At 55.4% G+C, this 19,397-nt stretch overlaps 2 protein-coding genes and 1 pseudogene across 5 annotated transcripts in view; 1 reads left to right on the top strand and 2 right to left on the bottom strand.

Annotated features, from left to right (window-relative positions):
• Positions 1 to 13,034, bottom strand: part of BRSK1 (BR serine/threonine kinase 1) — a 19,101-nt gene extending 6,067 nt beyond the window's left edge. The window contains exons 1-9 of one of the 2 annotated variants that reach the window (XM_047835583.1): positions 12,682 to 13,034; positions 10,106 to 10,200; positions 9,925 to 10,010; positions 7,919 to 8,059; positions 4,285 to 4,401; positions 4,171 to 4,204; positions 4,022 to 4,090; positions 584 to 730; positions 184 to 215 (exon numbers count right to left, since the gene is read on the bottom strand). In XM_047835583.1, the coding sequence (XP_047691539.1) occupies positions 184 to 215; positions 584 to 730; positions 4,022 to 4,090; positions 4,171 to 4,204; positions 4,285 to 4,401; positions 7,919 to 8,059; positions 9,925 to 10,010; positions 10,106 to 10,200; positions 12,682 to 12,817 (857 nt within the window). In that variant the 5' untranslated portion in view covers positions 12,818 to 13,034. Of the gene's footprint in view, positions 1 to 183; positions 216 to 583; positions 731 to 4,021; positions 4,091 to 4,170; positions 4,205 to 4,284; positions 4,402 to 7,918; positions 8,060 to 9,920; positions 10,011 to 10,105; positions 10,201 to 12,681 lie in introns of those variants that run through there. The other variant, XM_047835584.1, reaches the window with a different exon arrangement.
• LOC125152937 (60S ribosomal protein L17-like) overlaps positions 9,119 to 19,397 on the bottom strand; it is a 12,607-nt pseudogene continuing 2,328 nt past the window's right edge.
• The window catches only part of HSPBP1 (HSPA (Hsp70) binding protein 1), a 13,320-nt gene continuing 10,795 nt past the window's right edge, over positions 16,873 to 19,397 (top strand). The window contains exons 1-2 of one of the 3 annotated variants that reach the window (XM_047835589.1): positions 16,873 to 17,102; positions 17,454 to 17,751. In XM_047835589.1, the coding sequence (XP_047691545.1) occupies positions 17,548 to 17,751 (204 nt within the window). In that variant the 5' untranslated portion in view covers positions 16,873 to 17,102; positions 17,454 to 17,547. Of the gene's footprint in view, positions 17,103 to 17,412; positions 17,752 to 19,397 lie in introns of those variants that run through there. The other 2 variants (XM_047835586.1, XM_047835585.1) reach the window with 2 other exon arrangements.

Consider the following 19,397-nt stretch of genomic DNA (forward strand, 5'->3'; position numbering starts at 1 on the left):
ATGTTACAGGGGGCCGGGCATCCGTGATCGAGCCCACTCCACCCTCTCCTGGGAACCCAGAAATCCGAGTCTCCGGCCCCTCCTCCTTGAGGAACCTTGGCATCCCACCCCCTAGCTGGTGCTTGACATTTGCCCCCCTCCCCACGTCCTCCCGGAACCAGGCACCCAGTTCCCCGTACTCACAGGTACCAGGGATGTTTCTGAATTTGCTCCAGCTGTGAAGAGGGTGGGTCGTAGAGAAGCACCAGTGAGGTCGAAAGTTGATGAGGTGGCATTGGGGGTCCCTGACGATGCGCCCTCCTCTCCACCGGGGTCAGGATGACTTTGGTCTCCCCTAGTGGCAACTGAGTGCCTTGACCCACAACTACTGCCTGGGGCATGCATCCTTCCCTCGGTGGGGGACCTTCCCAGCTTGGAGCGGCAGGTTGGGCAGACCCTGGCTCATTCCACGACACAACCCAACCCCCCCCCCCCCCCCCCCCCCCGGCCAAGCTGACAGGCAGGTCCTGGAAAGCCATCTTTATGAGCCCCCTAGGGATTCTGTCCTCATGACCCACCATCCCCCCTGCCCCCCCCAACTCACACTGAGCCTTTTCTCAGGCTCCACTTCGATCATCCCTCTCAGGAGGCTCTGGCAGTCTGGAGGAATGAAGTGGGGCATGTGGAAGACGCCCCTTTTCACCTTCTCCAGCAGCTGGCGGAGATTGTCGTCATCAAAGGGCAGAGCCCCCTGAGTGAGAAATGACAGGACCCCTTACGGAGCTTACCATGTACCAGGTAAGAGCCTAAGTGCTCCACACACGGACACATTTAGTCCTTACCACAGGCCTCGGGAAGCAGGGAACTGTTAGTACCCCACTTTACAGGTGGGGAGACTGAGGCACGGAGTGGTCCAGCAACTCGCCCGGGGCCTCTGAGCTGGTAATGGAGTCAGGCCCCAGTGCTTAAGAGGCTGGGGTTGCATCTTAAGAACAGGTTTCTCCCCAGACCAGTTTCAGATGCGGTCACACTCATTCATTCACTCAACGAAAGGTGAGCATCCATTATGGGTCAGGGATCTAGTAACCGACAAAATGAGCCCTCGCTCTCTGGGACCGTGAGATGTCGGCGAGTGGACGCGCATTAGCTGTGATGTCATTCATGATGGATTCAGCACCTGATGGTGCCCCTGCTGCCGCCCGGGTTCCCATCTGGCCCCTAGGGCTGGAGCGGGACAAAACCAGATTCCTGTCCTCACGGAGCTTTGTGTAGAACAGTAATTAATAGGCAACGGTTGTTGAATGCGTGGTGGGCGAGGCAAACAACACATGGACGGGAACGTGGGTGATGAGGACACAGAACAAGCAGGCAGTGCGGGACGGGAGCCGGGTGTGGCCAGGGAGTCGAGGAAGGGGTCGCGGGGGAGGTGACGCTGGACCGAGACTCACAGGGGGTGACAGTGCTGTCCCTGGTGTCAGAGGCCTCTGGACAGAGAATGCCGGGTGTTGGGGTTGGGGAGACTGGGAGAGGGCGCCCCTGAATGCTGGCCTAGGGCCAGGAAGCCTGGATGTGACTCTGCTTGTCGGTCTTGTTCGATGTGTCCCTGTGTTTCTTGTTTGCCTGGTACCTGGACCCTCAACTTCCCAGCCTCCAGAACAGTGAGAAGTGCATGTTTGTTGTTTAAGCTGCACGGTCTACTTTTGTTAGAGCAGCCCAAGCGAAGACAGACCTCTTGTTTTATATATATATGTCTATATTAATATATATTTATATAAAAAAATATATATATATAAATACATGTGTATAATATATAAATATACAAGGGCGCCTGGGCGGCTCAGTCAGCTGAATATCCAACTTCGGCTCAGGTCATGATCTCACGGGTTTGTGGGTCCAAGCCCCACATCAGGCTTTGTTTATATATATATGGCATATAGATAGAACTCACGGGCAACAACATTATAACTCACACTTGAATGAAGCGTATCTAACGCATACATTTTCCTTGATGAGGGACAAAACAGCCTTCTTGCCCTTAGGAACGCAAGATAGCACTTCAACACTACCCTGAGGACTATTTAAAATCCCCAAGAAAAGGGCACCTGGCTGGCTCAGTCAGTGGAGTATGTGGCCCTCGATCTCGGGTTGTGGGTCCGAGTCCCACATTGGGTGTGGAGATTATTAAAAAAAAAAAAAAAAAAAAAAACATAGGGGCGCCTGAGTGGCTCGGTCGTCTCACTCTTGATTTTGGCTCAGGTCATGATCTCACGGTTCGTGAGTTCAAGCCCTGAGTTGGGCTCTGTGCTGACAGCACAGAGCCTGCTTGGGATTCTCTGCCTCTGTCTCTCTCTCAAAATAAACAAACTTAAAAAAATAATAATATAAAATAAAATCACCAATAAAAAGCACGAAAAAGCAAATATATTGCACTCAATAAACCACAAAAAGCACAGTTGCTTACGGGATGAGCTGAAATAAGGAAATAAATAAATACGTAAAAAGCAGAGGGTGGGTTGCCTCGCGTGTGGTGGGGACTCCAATTTTTCTCTGCTCTGTGCACATCTGAGAATGACCTCAAAAGCACCCAGAGTGTTGATTTTGAGGTCACGGATAAACTGCAGTGAGTGGGCAACTTTGCAATACAGAATCCGTAAGTCGTGAGAATCATCTGTGATAATAATAGTAATGAAGTATGCGTACCAGTAACTATGGAGCACCGCCTAGAACGCTGAGCATACGACACGCTATCGAAACCCTCGCAATTCCAGGTACCCTAACCGTCGCCACTGGGCGGTGAGGAAAGGGGCCTGGAGAGGGATGGTGTTTTGCTTGCTCAAGGTGATGGAGCGGGGGTCTGAACTCAGCTGGATGGGCTCCCACACTGCCAGCTGCAGAGGGGCTGAGGCCTGTAGTGTTGGAGCCTGCCTCTCGGGCGCCTCTCCGGCTTCCCCGGGGGGCCCAGGGCCCCGGGGCGCCCACTCGGCCTCGTTCCCCTCCGTGTCACGGAGCCTCCCTGGTCACATAGGCTAGTGCTTATGACGCCAAACACTGATCCCAGACCTGCCACTTCTCAGCAGTGTGGGCCGGTCACTTCTCTCCGGGGCTGTTGGGAGAGGTCCGGAGGATAACGTGCCCGTAACAGTGCCTCGCATGGAGGGCACCACTAATTCGTCTACACCACACGTGTTCCTGAGGGCCGACCGTGTGCCAACTCGGGTCCCACTCGCGACCCCACGAAATAAGACACACAAAGACAAAAGCCCTGACTTCTGGGAGGTGATGATCTAGAAGGGAAGGGAGACGCCCCCTCAAGGAACCGAACGACTAAACGCACGATGGCAACCGAGAGTCGCCGGGAAGCTCAGAGCCTACCCTGGAGGATCCGACCTCGTGGGGCGTGGGGGACAGGGGAGGCTTCCTGGAGAAGTGGCAGTTGAATTGAAGCAAAAAGAAAGTCTAAGGGGGCGCCTGGGTGGCTCGGTCGGTTAAGCAGCCGACTTCGCCTCAGGTCATGATCAAGAGGTTCGTGAGTTCGAGTCCCGTGTTGGACACCGGACTGGAGGTGTGGAGCCTACTTGGGATTCTCTCTCTCCCTCTCTCTCCTCTCTCTCTCTCAAAATAAATAAACAGCACCACCAAAAAAGTCTAGGTGTAACCTAGCTGAGCAACGGGACTGGTAGGGGTGGGAGAGCGTTCTGGGCAGAGAAGCGCAGGTGTGGAGGCGAGGCGGGAAGAGCCGGGCTGACTGTACGAGTTACTGTCATATTGCAGTGCCCTAGCACAGCCACCGTCCCGAGCCGTCCAAGGGCTCCCGGCTGCCCCGTCCTTTTCTGGGACACCTGGATTAGCTCACCATTGTGTGACTGAATGGTTAGCTCTGGGCACAGAGGGGGGTGCTCCAGGATCTTGGTCTGCTGCCTAATACCTCCCACCTTCCCGATCTCAGTGGAATAGTTAGTACCCCTGAGGGGAGGACGGAACTTGATGTTCTGCGCTCTAGGTTGTCCTAGAAACGGGGCAGGAGAGGTGAGGGGCACCTTACCACAAGCAGGGCAAAGAGAATGACTCCACAGCTCCACATGTCCGCTCGGCGGCCGTCATACTTCTCCCCCTGCAAAGGAGGACCAGCTGTGACATCGTCTCTCCACCACGTTCCTTCCACTCCTCCCGCCTCTCCACCCGCTCACTCACCTTAATCACCTCTGGACACGCATAGTGGGGGGACCTGAGGGAGAGAGGCAGTGTGAGCCTCTGGCCGGCTTCTCACCCCCTCCCTGGGACTACAGGGGCCAGGCCCCCACTCACCCACAGCTGGTCTCCAGGAGGCTGTCCCCCACCTGCAGGGACGCCATGCCAAAGTCCGCGATGCGGATGTTGTTCTTCTCATCCAAAAGCAGGTTCTCGGGCTTCAGGTCTCTGTGGCTGAGACAGGCAGGCAGGTGGCGCTCAGCTCTCTGCCCTCCTCCTGGGGGCCGAGGCCCAGTTCGCTATCTCTCAGAGGGGGAGACTTCTGCAAAGTCTTATGGACAATTTCAAACACGCTCCAAAGTAGTGAGAAGATACAAGGAAGCCCCATGCACCTGCCCGCCGCCCCCCCCCCCCCCCATTATCAACTCAGGGCAAATCTCTCGCCTATACCCCTACGTACTGTTTCCTTCCTCCACTGGATTTTTTTTTAAGTTTATTTTGTTTATTTTTGAGGGGGGGAGGGGGAGGGGCAGAGAGAGAGGGAGAGAGAGAGAATCCTAAGCTGTCAGTGCAGAGCCCGATGCAGGGCTCAATCCCACGAACCGTGAGATCATGACCTGAGACGACATTAAGAGTCGGACGCTCGTCCAGCTGAGCCACCCAGGCTTCACTGGAGACGCCAGACAGCATATCATCTTATCCGCAAATGCTTGACTATGTATGAAGTGAGATATTTTGAGGTAAGAAGAGTTAACGTTGAGCTACTGAAATACTTCCGTGCTGAACAATAAAAACATTGCCACCCCAAGCCAGTCACTGGTCCCTCGTGAGACACCTGCCCTCTCCCCTGGAGCAAAATCCTTCAAGTTTTAAGAGCTAATGTCTGGGAGGAGATGGGGCCTGAGGACTCTAGAGTTTCGGTCGGAAGGGGTCAGCTCAGTAACTGGGTCATACTTGTTCAGTATGTTGACTATTGCCCCCTAGAGGCCAGTGTTTTTAATGTCAGGGTTTCGACAGGATCCGGTGGATAGGGAGGTGTTGACAATTTAAACAGGCTGCCTTTTCATTTCCAAGCTCTACCCCCAACTCTGAGCCCCTCCACCCTGATACCCACCCCAACTCCAATCCCCACCCCAGAGAGGGAGGTGTGCAAACAAAAGAGGCTGAAAGACAACGGAAGGCATCCATTTGCACCTCAATGAATCATTAAAATGTTGCATATTTAATATCCTGTTTTGAGAGTGGAAGAGAGGACAGGACGATCTTTTCACATGGACATTCACAAGCCAAAGCATGAACCTCAACCCTTACTTCAAGTCATAGACAAAAATTAATTTGAAATGGATCCCAGGACTAAATGCAAGAGCTAAAACTATATAACTTCTCGAAGAAAATGTAGGAGAAAGCCTTAGGGACCTTGAGCTGGGCAAAGATTTATAGATAGGACAGAACAAGCATAAACTGTAAAAAAAAAAAAAATGACAAAATTGGATTTACCAGAATTTAAAGCTTTTGCTTTTCACAAGACATTGCTATAAAAACACAAAAGAGGGGAACCTGGCTGACTCAGTCGGAAGAGCGAGCACGTGGCTCTTGATCTCAGGGTCATGAGTTTGAGCCCCAAGCTGTGTGCAGAGATTACTTCGTTAAAAAAAAAAAAACCTTAAAAAATATAATAATAATGCAAAATCATGTCACAGACTGAGAAAATAATACTCAAAAAATATACAGTTGATAACAGATTTGTCCTTAGGGGTGTCTCAGCTCAGGTCACGATCTCATGGTTGGTGAGATCAAGGCTCGAGTCGGGCTCTGTGCTGACAGTGTGGAGCCTACTTGGGATATTCTCTTTCTCTCTCTCTCTCTCTCTCTCTCTCTCCCCTCTCTGCCCCTCCCCCTCTCATACTCACGCACCTTCTCTCTCAAAATAAATGCACAAATAAATGTTTACAAAAAAAGATCTGTCCTTAGAATAAATAATTCTTAAGAGTTATTCCTAGAGCTACCTCTCGTTCCTAGAATAACGGAGTCTTACAACTCAATAATCAAAAGATAACTCAATAAGAAATGGGCAAAGGGTCTGAACAGACATTTTTCCCAAGGAACATAAACAAATGGCCAACAAGCACATGAACAGATGTGCTACATCATTAGTCATGAGGGAACTGCAGATCAAAACCACAATGAGATACCACTCCATATCCACTAGCATACGGCTATAACCAAAAAGTCAAACAGTAATGGGCCGCCTGGGTGGCTCAGTCGGTTAAGCGTCCAGCTCTGGGTTTCGGCTCAGGTCACAGTCTCATGGTTCGGTCTCATGGTTTGTGGGATCGAGCCCTGGGTCGGGGTCTGCACTGACAGTGTGGAGCCTGCTTGCGATTCTCTCTCTCTCTCTCTCTCTCTCTCCCTCTCCCTCTCTGCCCCTCCCCTGCTTGTCCTCTCTCTCTCTCTCAAAATAAATAAGCTTAAAAAAAAAAGTCAAATAGTAGCAAATGTTGGCGAGGAGGTACAGAGACTGGAACCATCATGGACTGCTGGTGGGGCGGAGGGTGTGTTAAAGGGCGCAGCCGCTTTGGAAAATCATCTGGTGCTTCCTCAAAAGGCCAAGGAGAGTTCCCATATGACCAGACAGTTCAACCCCCGGGTACGTACCTGAGAACCGAAAACACGGGTACACACAAAACTAGCACATGAATATTCACATGTCCCAATTATTTATAATGGCCAAAAAGGAGAAACAGGGGCGCCTGGGTGGCTCAGTCGGTTTAGTGTCCGACTTCGGCTCAGATCATGATCTCATGGTTTGTGGGTTCGAGTCCTGCGTCGGGCTCTGTGCTGACAGCTCAGAGCCTGGCGCCTGCTTCCTTTTCTGTGTCTCCCCCTCTCTCTCTGCCCCTCCCCTGCTCACGCCCTGTCTCCCTCTCCCTCTCGAAAATAATCAACATTTAAAAATGGAGAAACAGGGGCGCCTGGGTGGCGCAGTCGGTTAAGCGTCCGACTTCAGCCAGGTCACGATCTCGCGGTCTGTGAGTTCGAGCCCCGCGTCAGGCTCTGGGCTGATGGCTCGGAGCCTGGAGCCTGTTTCCGATTCTGTGTCTCCCTCTCTCTCTGCCCTTCCCCCGTTCATGCTCTGTCTCTCTCTGTCCCAAAAATAAATAAACGTTGAAAAAAAAATAAAAAAATAAAAATGGAGAAACAACTAAAGTGTCCATCAACTGTCAAATGGATAAACAAGATAAGGCATATCCACGGGATGGAATATTTATCAGCCACAAAAAGGAACGAAGTACTGACATGCTACAACATGGACGAACCCCGAAAACATTTTGCTCCGTGAAAGAAACCAGACACAGAGGGCCACATGAAGTATGAGTCCGTCTGTACGAAATGTCCAGAATGCGCCAATCCGTGGAGACACAAAGCAGACTGGTGGTTGTCAGAGGCTGCGGGCAGGGGCGGTGGATGGGTGACGGCTTAATGGGTACGAGGTGATGATTTTGGGGGTGATGAAAATGCTCCAAAATTACATAGCAGCAACGCACAGCACTGACTATACTACAAACCACCGAATTGTATACTTTAAAGGGGCGAATTTTATGATACGTGAGTTATAGCTCAGTTTTTTTTAAAGGGATAAAGATTTATGTCGGGGCCGCACCACACTGGCTTCCCCTCAGCTGCCATGTGCTTCCAGGGCCTGCCTCGTGGGCAGTGCTCCTCCCGGCCTCCCCTCACGCTGCCCCCTCACCAGATGGAGTAGCTATGGCAGAAGTCCAGCGCCGATACTATCTGGCGGAAGAACTTCCGGGCCTCCTTGGGTGTCAGTCTCCCCTTCTTTACCAGGTAGTCAAACAGCTCACCTCCAGAGACGTGCTCTAGAACCAGGTACCTGGGGGACGTGGAGGGGGCAGAGGGCTGGAAGGGGCATGTGGAGGACCAAAGAGCCTGGTCTTCCTCTTTCAAAAGCCCTTGGACCCCAGCACAAGACCTCAATCCCACTGGCCCCTGACAGCAGAGAACACCAATTCCCATGAGTCCCTGGGAGGGGAGAGACTCCAATTCCCATGAGTCTCCGGGAGGGGGTGGGACTCCAATTCCCATAAGTCCCCGGGAGGGGGGAGAGATTCCAATTCCCATGAGTTGCTGGGAGGGGGAGAGACTCCAATTCCCATGAGTCCCTGGGAGGAGGAGACTCCAATTCCCATGAGTCCCCCGGGGGGAGGAGGAGACTCCAGTTTCAGTGAGCCCCTGGGCAAAAGAGACTCCAATACCCCTCAGCCTTTGGGAATCCAAAACTCAATTCCAGAATCCTATGTCAACTTTAGGAGTATAGTACTTTGACTCCTAGTTATTTCAGGAGATAAGGCAACCCTGTTAGCACCTGGAGGACAGAAACACCCCAATTCTCACAAGACTCTGGGAAATAAAGACACCTCCCTCCCTCACTCCCATTAGCTTCTGGAAAGCCAAGCCTCTCATTGTTATAAGCCTCTGGGATGAAGAAACTCGAATTCTCAATAATGCCTGGCAATAAATGATTGTAGTGTGCACCAATCTAAGTCAAAGTCTGTGAGGTAAAAGACTACAACTCCCATAAGCTCTAAAGGGGTTTAAAACTCCCAACTCCCATAAGCCTCTGAGACAGAGACTCCTAATTCCCATCAGCCACTGGATCCTTAAGACTCCAAATCCCATCAGGCTCCAGGAGGTTAAAACTCTGATTCCCATCAACCACTGGAAACAAAGGCTCAATTTCTTGGAAGGCTGATAATCCTCTGTGAAGCCCAAACTCCCATGGGCCCCCCCTCTCCCTACCTAGGTGGTGGGGTGGGAGTGACATCTCCACCAGCTGGTGACAAAGCCCCTCCCTGCTGCCACACCTGGGGAAGCCTGAAGATTACAATTCCCATGAGCACGTGGGGCCCAGCAGCGTACTGCCTGGGGAAACCAGCCCCAGCATCTGATGGGTATTGGAGACAGTTCATCCTGAGGACTGCATGGTGGGGGCGGGGGTCTGTCCCCTCTCCCGCTGCCCAGCCCAGCTGTCCCTTGGGTCACCAGAGTCCAGACAAAGGCCTATTGTCTGTACCCTGGACAGCTGGACTCCACTCCCATGTTCCCGGGGGGTAATCAACTTTGAGATACAGACTAGGAAATCGTAAGACAGCCGTTGTTGGGGTGTCCATCGTAGCACCCAGAGTTATGTGCGGGGAAGGGGGGATTCCAATGCTCCAGAGTGGGGGTTTAGGAAGAGGCAGGATTCACTGAGCCTTAGGCTTTGTTAAGCCCTGTTGCCTCAGCAAATGGAACTGGGGTGGGGAGCTGCTCTTAACAAGGTGGATCTCCATGAGGACATCCAGGTTATCTAGTAGAGAGTGTTCCCTGTAGTGCAGGGTGGGGGGGGTACCAGGGCTGGGGAAGAAGGGACAGGATGGGCCTCTGTCCCCCCACTCAGGATGGCTCACGCTTAGCTGTCCTGTTGCTGAGGCACATTTGGTCCTTAGCGTCAGGCCAGGTCAGGCCAGTCAGCCTGGGAACAGGAGGATTATGTGCGAGCATGCGTGTGTGTGTGTGTGTGTGTGTGTGTGTGTGTGTGTTCTGTGCAGTAGGGAAGGGACTGACTGGGCCTTCAGAGGCCCAGCCTGGAGAGCTTAAGTTTCCACAGGCCTCTTCAGGCCTTCTTTCCAGAAAGGTCCCACGCTAGGAACTTGGAGTGGGGGTGCATAGGGGGGCTGGGTGTCTATAAATACCTACAAATATTTCTTGTTCTCGTAGACATCATGCAGCTTGAGGACGTGTGGGTGTTCAATGAGCTTCAGGATGGCGATCTCCCTCTCCACCTGGGGGACGGCAGGGCGCACAGAAATGGAGGTCAGCATGGCCTCGCTCCCTCCCCTCAGCCCCAAAGGGACGCCCTCCCTCAGCACACACACACCTTCATCAGCACCGACTCGGACAGCTTCTCTCGGTTCACGATCTTGATGGCAACCTTCTGGCCCGTGATGCAGTGGACCCCGAGTTTAACCAGCCCTGGGGAAGCAGGATTGAAAATGTGGAGTGTGTCCAGAGAGCACTCTCACGGCCTCTGGGTCCTCAGTCCTCCTTGCCACCCCCTTTCCTCCTCCTTTTCCTGCTGGCTGCAGTGGCCTGAATCACCCTGACCTGAGTCCCTGAGGGCTCTGACAGCTGTCATTCCCACAAAACGCACTCTTCTTCCTGCTGCCCATAGACATTGACATTCTGTTCTGTCCATTCTTCTTCTTCTTTTTCTCCCCCTTAAGTCATCTCTACACCCAACGTGGGGCTCGAACTCACAATCCCGAGATCAAGAGTCGCACGGCCCACTGACGGCGCCAGCCAGGTGCCCCTGTTTTGTCCCTTTTGCTTGTCCACCACCTCCACAGCCGACCCCGGTTCTCACCCCATTCTCTGTCCTTCTGATGTGCCCCCTGAAGTCCGTCTCTCCACAGAATCTCTCCTCACTGTGTCTCCATAGCTTTGTCTCCCCTGCTGCCTCCTTCAGCCTCTCTCTCCCTCTAAACCCATCTTTTCCTTGAATTCTCTGCCCTTCAATCATCTGGAGACTCCAGGTCTCCCAGGGAATATACTTTCACGTTTGTCCCCTTCCCAGACCATTCTCCTCCACCTCCTTCCAAACCCTGACCTTTTTTTAATCCTCTTTTTGGATCTCCTTTTAATACCAGCTGTAGCTGGGAGCATGCAAGAGTACGCCCACTCCCCAGGGGTAAGCCCCAAAGCCACAGACCCTGGAGTCTGGGTCCCCAGCCCCTCCTCCCTCAGACCCAGGAGTCTTGCCCCAGCCCCCTCCTACCTCAGATCCAGGAGTCCAGACCCCTAGCCCCTCCTCCCTTAGACCCAGGAGTCCTGCCCCCAGCCCCTCCTCCCTCAGACCCAGGAGTCCAGGCCCCCAGCCCTTCATCCCTCAGACCCAGAAGTCTACATCCCCAACCTCCTCCTTCCTCAGACCCTGGAGTCCGAACCCAACCGCCTCCTCCCTCAGACCCAAGAGTCCAGGCCCCAGCCCCTCCTCCCTTAGACCCAGGAGTCCTGCCCCCAGCCCCTCCTCCCTCAGACCCAGGAGTCCAGGCCCCCAGCCCTTCATCCCTCAGACCCAGAAGTCTACATCCCCAACCTCCTCCTTCCTCAGACCCTGGAGTCCGAACCCAACCGCCTCCTCCCTCAGACCCAAGAGTCCAGGCCCCAGCCCCTCCTCCCTTAGACCCAGGAGTCCTGCCCCCAGCCCCTCCTCCCTCAGACCCAGGAGTCCAGGCCCCCAGCCCCCTCCTCCCTCAGACCCAGAAGTCTACATCCCCAACCTCCTCCTTCCTCAGACCCTGGAGTCCGAACCCAGCCGCCTCCTCCCTCAGACCCAGGAGTCCAGGCCCCAGCCCCTCCTCCCTCAGACCCAGGAGTCCTGCCCCCAGCCCCTCCTCCCTCAGACCCAGGAGTCCTGCCCCCAGCCCCTCCTCCCTCAGACCCAGGAGTCCTGCCCCCAGCCCCTCCTCCCTCAGACCCAGGAGTCCTGCCCCAGCCCCCTCCTACCTCAGATCCAGGAGTCCAGACCCCTACCCCCTCCTCCCTCAGACCCAGGAGTCCAGGCCCCCAGCCCCTCCTCCCTCAGACCCACCCAGCTCCTCTTCCCTCAGACCCAAGAGTCCTGCCCCCAGCCCCTCCTCCCTCAGACCCAGCAGTCCAAGACCATGTCCCCTTCCTCCCCCATAACTCAGGAATTCAGGTCAGTGACACCTTCACACTCTTACCACTAGGCTCTTGGGGTCTGAGCCTCTACTTCCCTCATGCCCCGGCCCTCAGCTTCACAGAGACCCTGGGCCCACCGCTGCCTAGGACACAGGGGTGCAGCTCCTGCCTCACAACCCCCTACCCTCCACCTGGCAAGAAAGAGGCTACAGCTGGGGCCAGTGTTTAGCAACAGCAAAGGATGCCCCCCCCCCCCCCCCATTCCACAACCACTCCTGGGAGCTATGCTCTTGGATCCTGTTGCCCACACTGAGCCGGCATGCCAGAGAAGGGGGAGAAGGCTGCAGGCCCCATCACCCTAGCCTCACCGCTGGTCACCCAGACAGCCTGCCAGGAGAGCGTGAGGCCCTCCGGATCCAGAGCGGTGCAGAGGGAAGCGGCTGTCCAGGGCGCACCCCCATCCCGCGGCCGGACTGCAGCAAGGACCTCGGCTCCCGTTGCCGGCTGGTCCGCTGCTGCAGGCCGGCCTCTCTTTCCCACCTGGAGCCCCTCCAACCTCTGCCCACCATGAGGTGGGAGCCTTTGGGCCCCGCACCTCACCCCCCCACCCCCGGAGTCCAAGCCCCCAGCCCCCTCCATGCTGGGGACCCAGCAGACTGGAGCCCAAGTGCCCTCTCTGTGAGGGACCCTCACAGAGGGCGATCAGCCCCTGCCCTTTGAATACCCAGGAGTCCCGCCCTCTGCCCCCCAGCTCTTCTGCCCCCGCCCTAGGTGTCCCCTCCCCTGGCTCACCTGTCTGTCCTTTGCCCAGCGTCTTCTCCAGCCGATAGGGGCCCACATATTGGGCGTGCTGGGGTGGGTGTGGGTGTGGGTGCGGGAGGTGGTAGGCGGGGGAGCCCCCGCCCCCCTCCTTGGCCCCGGACGACATGGTGCCCTTGGTCCCGGCCCGACCGGCCCCCCGGCCGCCCCCCCGGCGGCAGGTCGCCCCGTCCCTCCGGTGGGGGCCGGCGACAGCTCCGTCCCGGCCCCCCCGGCTGCTCCCCACCTCTCCGGGGGTCCCCAGGGGGCTGGGCTGGGCCCCCCCAATCGGCGGGCCGCGGAGCTGGGGGAGGGGGGGCTGGCCCGGGGGGGTCAGGCCCCGGGAGTCAGCATGGCCCGGGGGGGGCTGAGCGGCCCCCCCTCCCCAGCCCGTCCCTGGCCGGCCCCCCCCTTCCTGCGCCTCCCCCCGCCGGGGGGGTCTGAGGTGCGGGCCGGCGGATGCTGCAGGCCGAGGTCCCCCCCGCCCCCCCACGCGCCCTCTCTCCTCCGCCTCCTCCTCCTCTCCGCCTCCCCCCGCCACCTCGTCCTTTCTCTCCGGCACGCTGACATCACCATCCGGGGACTCCGGGCCCTTCCCCAAAGTTAACCCTTTCGGAGGGGGGAGGGGGAGCGGGGGCAGGGGGCGGGCCTGGGAGCCGGAGGGACAGAGAGGAGGGATGCAGGGATGCAGGAGGGGAGAGCGTGGAGGCCAGGCGAGGGAGAGACGTGCGGAGCAGAGACCGGGGCCGAGACGGGGCTACACAAAAGGAGATGAAGTCGGGCACAGAGGCAGACGGCGAGAGAGATGCGGACCAGCAGACCGGCTGGCGCGAGGCAGGGACAGGGGCAGAGCCGGGGGAGTCCGACGCGGAGAGGCAGAGACGGGGGGAAAAGAGGGAGAGAGTCGGCCGGGGAGACGGAGACAGATGTCCAGAAACGCAGATGTGATGGAGAAGGGGAGAGGGGATGAGGGGGATAGACAGCGACACAGAACCAGGGAGAGGCACAGGTGAGGGGAAGAGACTGGGAGGTGAGGGGGAGAGATAGGGAGGAACAGAGAGACAGAGACAGAGGGAGGGGAGGATGTAGAGGCGAGGCCCAGGGAGAAGAAGGGCAGCCAGAAAGATGAAGGGTCAGAGCGCAGGAGGGAAGTGGGAGAGACAGGTGGACGGGGATGAGGCGGCAGGTAAAAGAACAGACAGGTGGAGGGACAGAGACCGAGACGAAGAAAGACAGGGCTATGGAGAGGGACAAAGAAGGAGAGAGCTGGGGACCGGAAAAGAACCGTGGGGTCCCTACAGGGGGGAGGGCTACGTGCTGGGGAAGACGGGGGCACAGAAAGAGGGAGACAAGCAGAGAGAGGGAAAGAATTTGGGGGTTGCCGAACCAGGCCCCCAAGCCTGCCCACCCAGGCCTCCTTCTCCCTCTAGTATCAGGGCCCCATATCCACCCACAGCCCAGGTGCACCTTCTCAGATTTTCTTGGTTCTATTCCCCCTTTTAGGATCCTCAGTACTCCACAAAGAAACTTCCAGAACCCCCTCAGGTCCCTGTGTATGTTTTGAGACCCCTGAATATTCTTTGTGCCCACCATAGGGTCCCCTCAATCTTCATGTGGGCCTCCATACAATTCTACATGCCCACTATGGCACATCCACGGATCTGTGCTCAGGTAGATCTCCACATAATCCAGGACTCCTGTATCAGGTACCCAAAGGTCTTAGACACCCGTTTAGTCCCCAAGTCCCCTATAAAGTGGACCCAAGAGCTTCTAGTCTCCTAGACAACTGCCTTCATTCTGTAAACCTTTATTTAACACCAAATCTGAATGCTGGCCCTGTCCACATGGTGAGGGGACACCAGGGAACCACACCAACAAAGATCTTTGCCCCGTGCAGCTTCCACGGCAGTGGACGCGGCAGGTGATAAACAAGATAAGTGAAGTGTATGTTTTGACAGTCAAGTCTCTGGAGACAAGTGCCGAGGAGCAGATGAGGGGTGCAGGAAGTGTTTGTTGGGTGGAGTAGGATTTTTTAAGCGGTGCCAAGAAAGACTTCTCCAGTGAGGGAACACTGAAGGAAAATGAAGGTCAGAGCTGTGTGGACAAAGTACCTTCCACGCAGGGGACAGCGAGTGCAAAGGCCCTACGGTGCATGGTGGGAACCTCGAAGGGTCAGTGTGGCTGGAGGAGCAAGAGAGGGGGAGAGACAGAAAATGAGGTGAGGAGGCAGATCATATAGGACCCTATTAGAAGCAGGGTGACCATATGCCTGGTATTCTGTAATTATCGTCATCACCATCATTATTTGGTATTCTGTAATTATTAATGAGGTCTGTTTGCACTCTGAAGTCTCGCTATGCATTGAAAATTGTATGATCACCCTACTCATAAGGTCATCATAAGGACTATGGCTTTTGTAGGGTACCTGGGGAGTTTTCCTGCAGGCCAGCATTATATTATACGTATATTAACATACACAGTGTTATGTATAATTACACGTTGTATTTACATAGGTTGTATGGTACCATGCATAATAACGTATTGTAAATAATATAAGTCGACTTGTACGTGGGTGTATGTAAGGATGGTAGGCTGAATAACAGCCCCCAGAGATGCCCACATCCTAATTTCCCAGAACCTGGGCCTATGTCACCTTATGTAGCAAAAGAGACTTTGCAGATGTGACTGAGTTGAAGATCTGGAGATGGGCAGATGATCCTGGTTATCTGGGTGGGCCCTGTAGGTGATCGCAAGGATCCTTGTGAAAGGGTGGCAGGGGACGGTCAGAGTCAGAGGAGATGGGACCAAGACAGCAGAAGCCAATGTGATGTAGCCACAATCCAAGGAATGCGGGTGGTCTCTGGAAGACAGAAAAGGCAGGCAGCAGATTTTCTCCTAGACCCTCGAGAAGGAACACAGTCCTGCTGCTACCTTGATTCTAACTGAGTGAGAACCATTTTGGACTTCAGACCACCAGAACTGTAAGATAATAAATCTGTGTTGTTTTAAGCCACCAAATTTTTCGCAATTTATTTTTTAAATGTTTATTTGTTTATTTTTTTTTGAGAGAGAGAAAGAGCGTGAGTGGGGGAAGGGCAGAAAGAAAGGGAGAGAGAGAATCCCAAGCAGACTCCATCACTGTCAGCGCAGAGCCCTATGCAGCGCTTGACGCAGGGACCCCCGAAGGGCTCCATCACACGAATTGAAGAATCCATGCTTAACCGACTGAGGCACCCAGGCGCTTCTTTCATAATTTGTTAAAGGCAGCAATAGAAACACATACAATAGGGTACAGGGCGTGAGGGTGGCGGTAGGAGCCCAGACCCCTGATAGCTATTTTGCTCAGTGCTACAAACACCGCCCGCGGGAGCCCAGGGCTTTTACGTTGTCTCTCCAATTCTGTCCCCAATACAACCTCGCACACTCCTGGCGCAGCAGGATGTGCAATCCGTGTGCGACTGTGGCCGCCACCTGAGCTGAGTACAACCTTCTCCTAGCGGGGCAGGGCGGGGCCCCTAATGGAAGACTAGAACCAGGAGTTAAGCCCAGCTCGAGGCAAATAGCTCTACAGACCAGGCATATTCCCAGACCCGGGCCCCACACACGGCGCACAGAACCGGCAAGCCTCCCGAACCACCTAGTCCGAGCATTTTGCTTTGGCTGCGGCCTTCAGGAATCCCCTCGTCCCGTGCACCTGGCAGGACCCAGGGAAGATTCCAAGAGGGAGAGGCTGGGTGATAATAGGTGTCCGCAGGCGCTGCAGTGGGAACGAGGGAGCCCCCTTTGACGACTGGGGAAACTGAGACCAGGAGCGGGGTGGAATGGGCCAAAGGCTGCTTACATCAAATATTAGGGGTGAGAACCTAGGGCTCCAGTAAAAGATGCAGCAGGTGTCCAGGTGCAGGGGAAAAGGCCCTAGGGTGAGGGACCTGCACAACCTGCAAGTAGGGGGTGGGGCCTAACGGGGAGCGGCCCGCTCACCGGCACGCGGCGGGGCTCAGGGGAGGGGTGGAGTCAAGCTGGGAGAGGCCGAAAGGCCCAGAACAGGGGCGGAGCGTGAGGTGGCAGGGCGGGGCGAGAACATCGGTGTGGGCGGAGCTACACTGTGGGCGGGGCGAAGCCACGGCAGGGGTGGAGCTTGCAAGGAGGACTAGGGGACGCGGCTCCTAAGGGGCGAGATCTGGGTCGGGGCGGAGCTTAGGCTGAGCATGAAGCGGGGGGCGGGGCCGGCCGCCTTATCCGGCCAGGTGGGAAGGGCTTAAGAGCCGGGAAAGCCTCCTGGATCAAGGTTGGGAGGGTGCGCCGGGAACTTCCGGGCGAGTTTGGCGCATTTCCGGTCAAGATGGCGGCGCCCAGCAGAGTCAGGTGCGGGCGACTCTGTCTTTAGTAGCGGCGGCGACTCACAGCCCGGGGAGGTGAGTCTTGGGTTAGGGAGGTCCGTCTCGCTCTGGCTCCTTTCTTTGGAGAGGAAGGAGAGGGGATTTGTTGCTAAGGCGTCCAAAGGGGGGGCTTGTTGCCAAGGAGGCAGGGCAGTGGGGTTGCTAAGAGACGGGAACGCACTTAGGGGCGATGGGGGAGGGGGTTGCTAGGTTGCTAGTTGGAGTGGGTGGGGCCTGTTGCGAGGGAGGAAGGAGGGGCGTGTGACTTTGGGGAAGGGTCCTGTGGGTCTGCAGGAAGGAAAGAGGGCTGTGGCTATGGTGGGTGCGGGCAGAGTGGTTTGGGGTCATGGGCGGGCGCCCAGCTCCCCTAAAACGCCGCCTTCTCAGCAGACCCCCAGGAGTCGACCCGACGGGACGCCAGAGCTACCTCAGCGGTGGCCACCCGCTCTCCCAGACACATTCTTCCCTTCACAAACAGCCCATGGCGGACCAAGGCTCTGGGGGCAGCCGCCTCCCCCTGGCGCTGCCCCCGGCCTCCCAGGGTTGCTCCTCAGGGGGCGGCGGCTCCTCGGCCGGGAATTCGAGCCATCCTCCGCCCCCGCGAAACCTCCAAGGTCTGCTGCAGATGGCTATCACGGCGGGCTCTCAGGAACCAGAGCCCCCTCCAGAGCCCATGAGTGAAGAGGTAAAGGGTGGGGATCCCGGAGGTGGGGAGAGGGGGTAGGTGGGACAGAAATCTCTCGGGAAGTGCGTCCTGGGCAGGGGCGGGAGTCCAGGTGTGAGGGCATAGCGGCTGTGTTTGTGCCAGGTGGGGTTATGGTAGACTGGAGGTCAGATCTCAGAAGTGCCTGCGAGGGCAGATCCCTGGATCCCAGCATCCCGTCGAGGTGCAGAGTTGCACAGTAGCTTTGTGGTGAGAAGGGAAAGGGAGCCGGGCAGACCTGGTTTCGGCAGTATCCAGCTGTGTGACCTTGGGTATGGCACTTCACCTCTCTGAGCAGCAGGTTCTTTATTTGCAAGTTGATGATGACGCTAAGAATAACAGCATTTCATAGGGTATTTCTGAGGTTCCCGTTTAAGTAGGGGTCCACACAGCGCCGGGCAGTGTTCCTGAAGACAGCAGGCTGTTCTCATCAAGAGTGCAGGCTCTGGGGACAGGCACTTAGGTTTGACGTTAGGCTTTGTGGGTGGCCGACACTGTGACCTTGGGCAAGTCACAGCCTTTCTGGGCCTCGGTTTTCTCATCTGTGAAGTGGGGATAGCGATACTCACCTGGGAGGGTTGTCTTGGAGATTAGTTAGCAATACTGGTTAGATGTGATGTTTAGTGGCCGATGGTGATTATAGTATACAAAATATTGTGCTAATCCAGTGATGTCATTGAACGTTTAGGACAATGAGGTAGGATTAGGCACAGAAGGATTAACATCTTGCCCAAATTCATCCAGGACTTGTGACTACAGAGCCCGCATATGAGCACTAACAGACCTGGTGGGGAAAAAAAAAAAAAAAAAAAAAAACAAGAAATCAGTGGCCAGCTCTCAGCTGTCATCTTTTTTTTTTTTTTTAAATGTTTTTTTTTTTTAATTTTTTTTTAAATTTTTTTTTCAACGTTTATTTATTTTTGGGACAGAGAGAGACAGAGCATGAACGGGGGAGGGGCAGAGAGAGAGGGAGACACAGAATCGGAAACAGGCTCCAGGCTCTGAGCCATCAGCCCAGAGCCTGACGCGGGGCTCGAACTCCCGGACCGCGAGATCGTGACCTGGCTGAAGTCGGACGCTTAACCGACTGCGCCACCCAGGCGCCCCTCAGCTGTCATCTTACTTGACCTAATAGGCAGCATTTGATTCCTACCCATCTCCTTAATCTCTTTCTTCATTTGTTTTTAGAACAACAGTGTCCTGGTTTTATCCTTACTCACTGGCTCTCCTTCCCTCTCCTCTGCTGGTTCTTCCTCATTCTCCAGCCTCTGAATGAATGCGTACCCCAGGGCTCTCCTCTTACCTCCCTGTGCTCACTTCCTTTGTGAACTCATGTTGTGTTGAGACTTCCCCCTGACCACTCTCAAATTTATATCTCTAGACCGGTGGTTCTGATATTATCTCTCTGCGGACATTTGACAACCAGCGGAGACATGTTTCGTTGTTCGACTCGGGGCAGGGGGTGGGCTGCTGGCATCTAGTAGGTAGAGACCAGGGCAGCTGCTTGCCGCTCAACATCGTCCAGTGTACCCACCCCCAACAGAACCATCCAGCTCAGAGTGTCGGTAGAGCCAGGTTGGGAAAGCCAGGTCTAGGCTGGACCTCCTCTCTGAGCTCCAGCATTTCGC

Source organism: Prionailurus viverrinus, chromosome E2 (assembly GCF_022837055.1).
Source record: "Prionailurus viverrinus isolate Anna chromosome E2, UM_Priviv_1.0, whole genome shotgun sequence".
NCBI classification, from domain to species: Eukaryota; Metazoa; Chordata; class Mammalia; order Carnivora; family Felidae; genus Prionailurus; species Prionailurus viverrinus.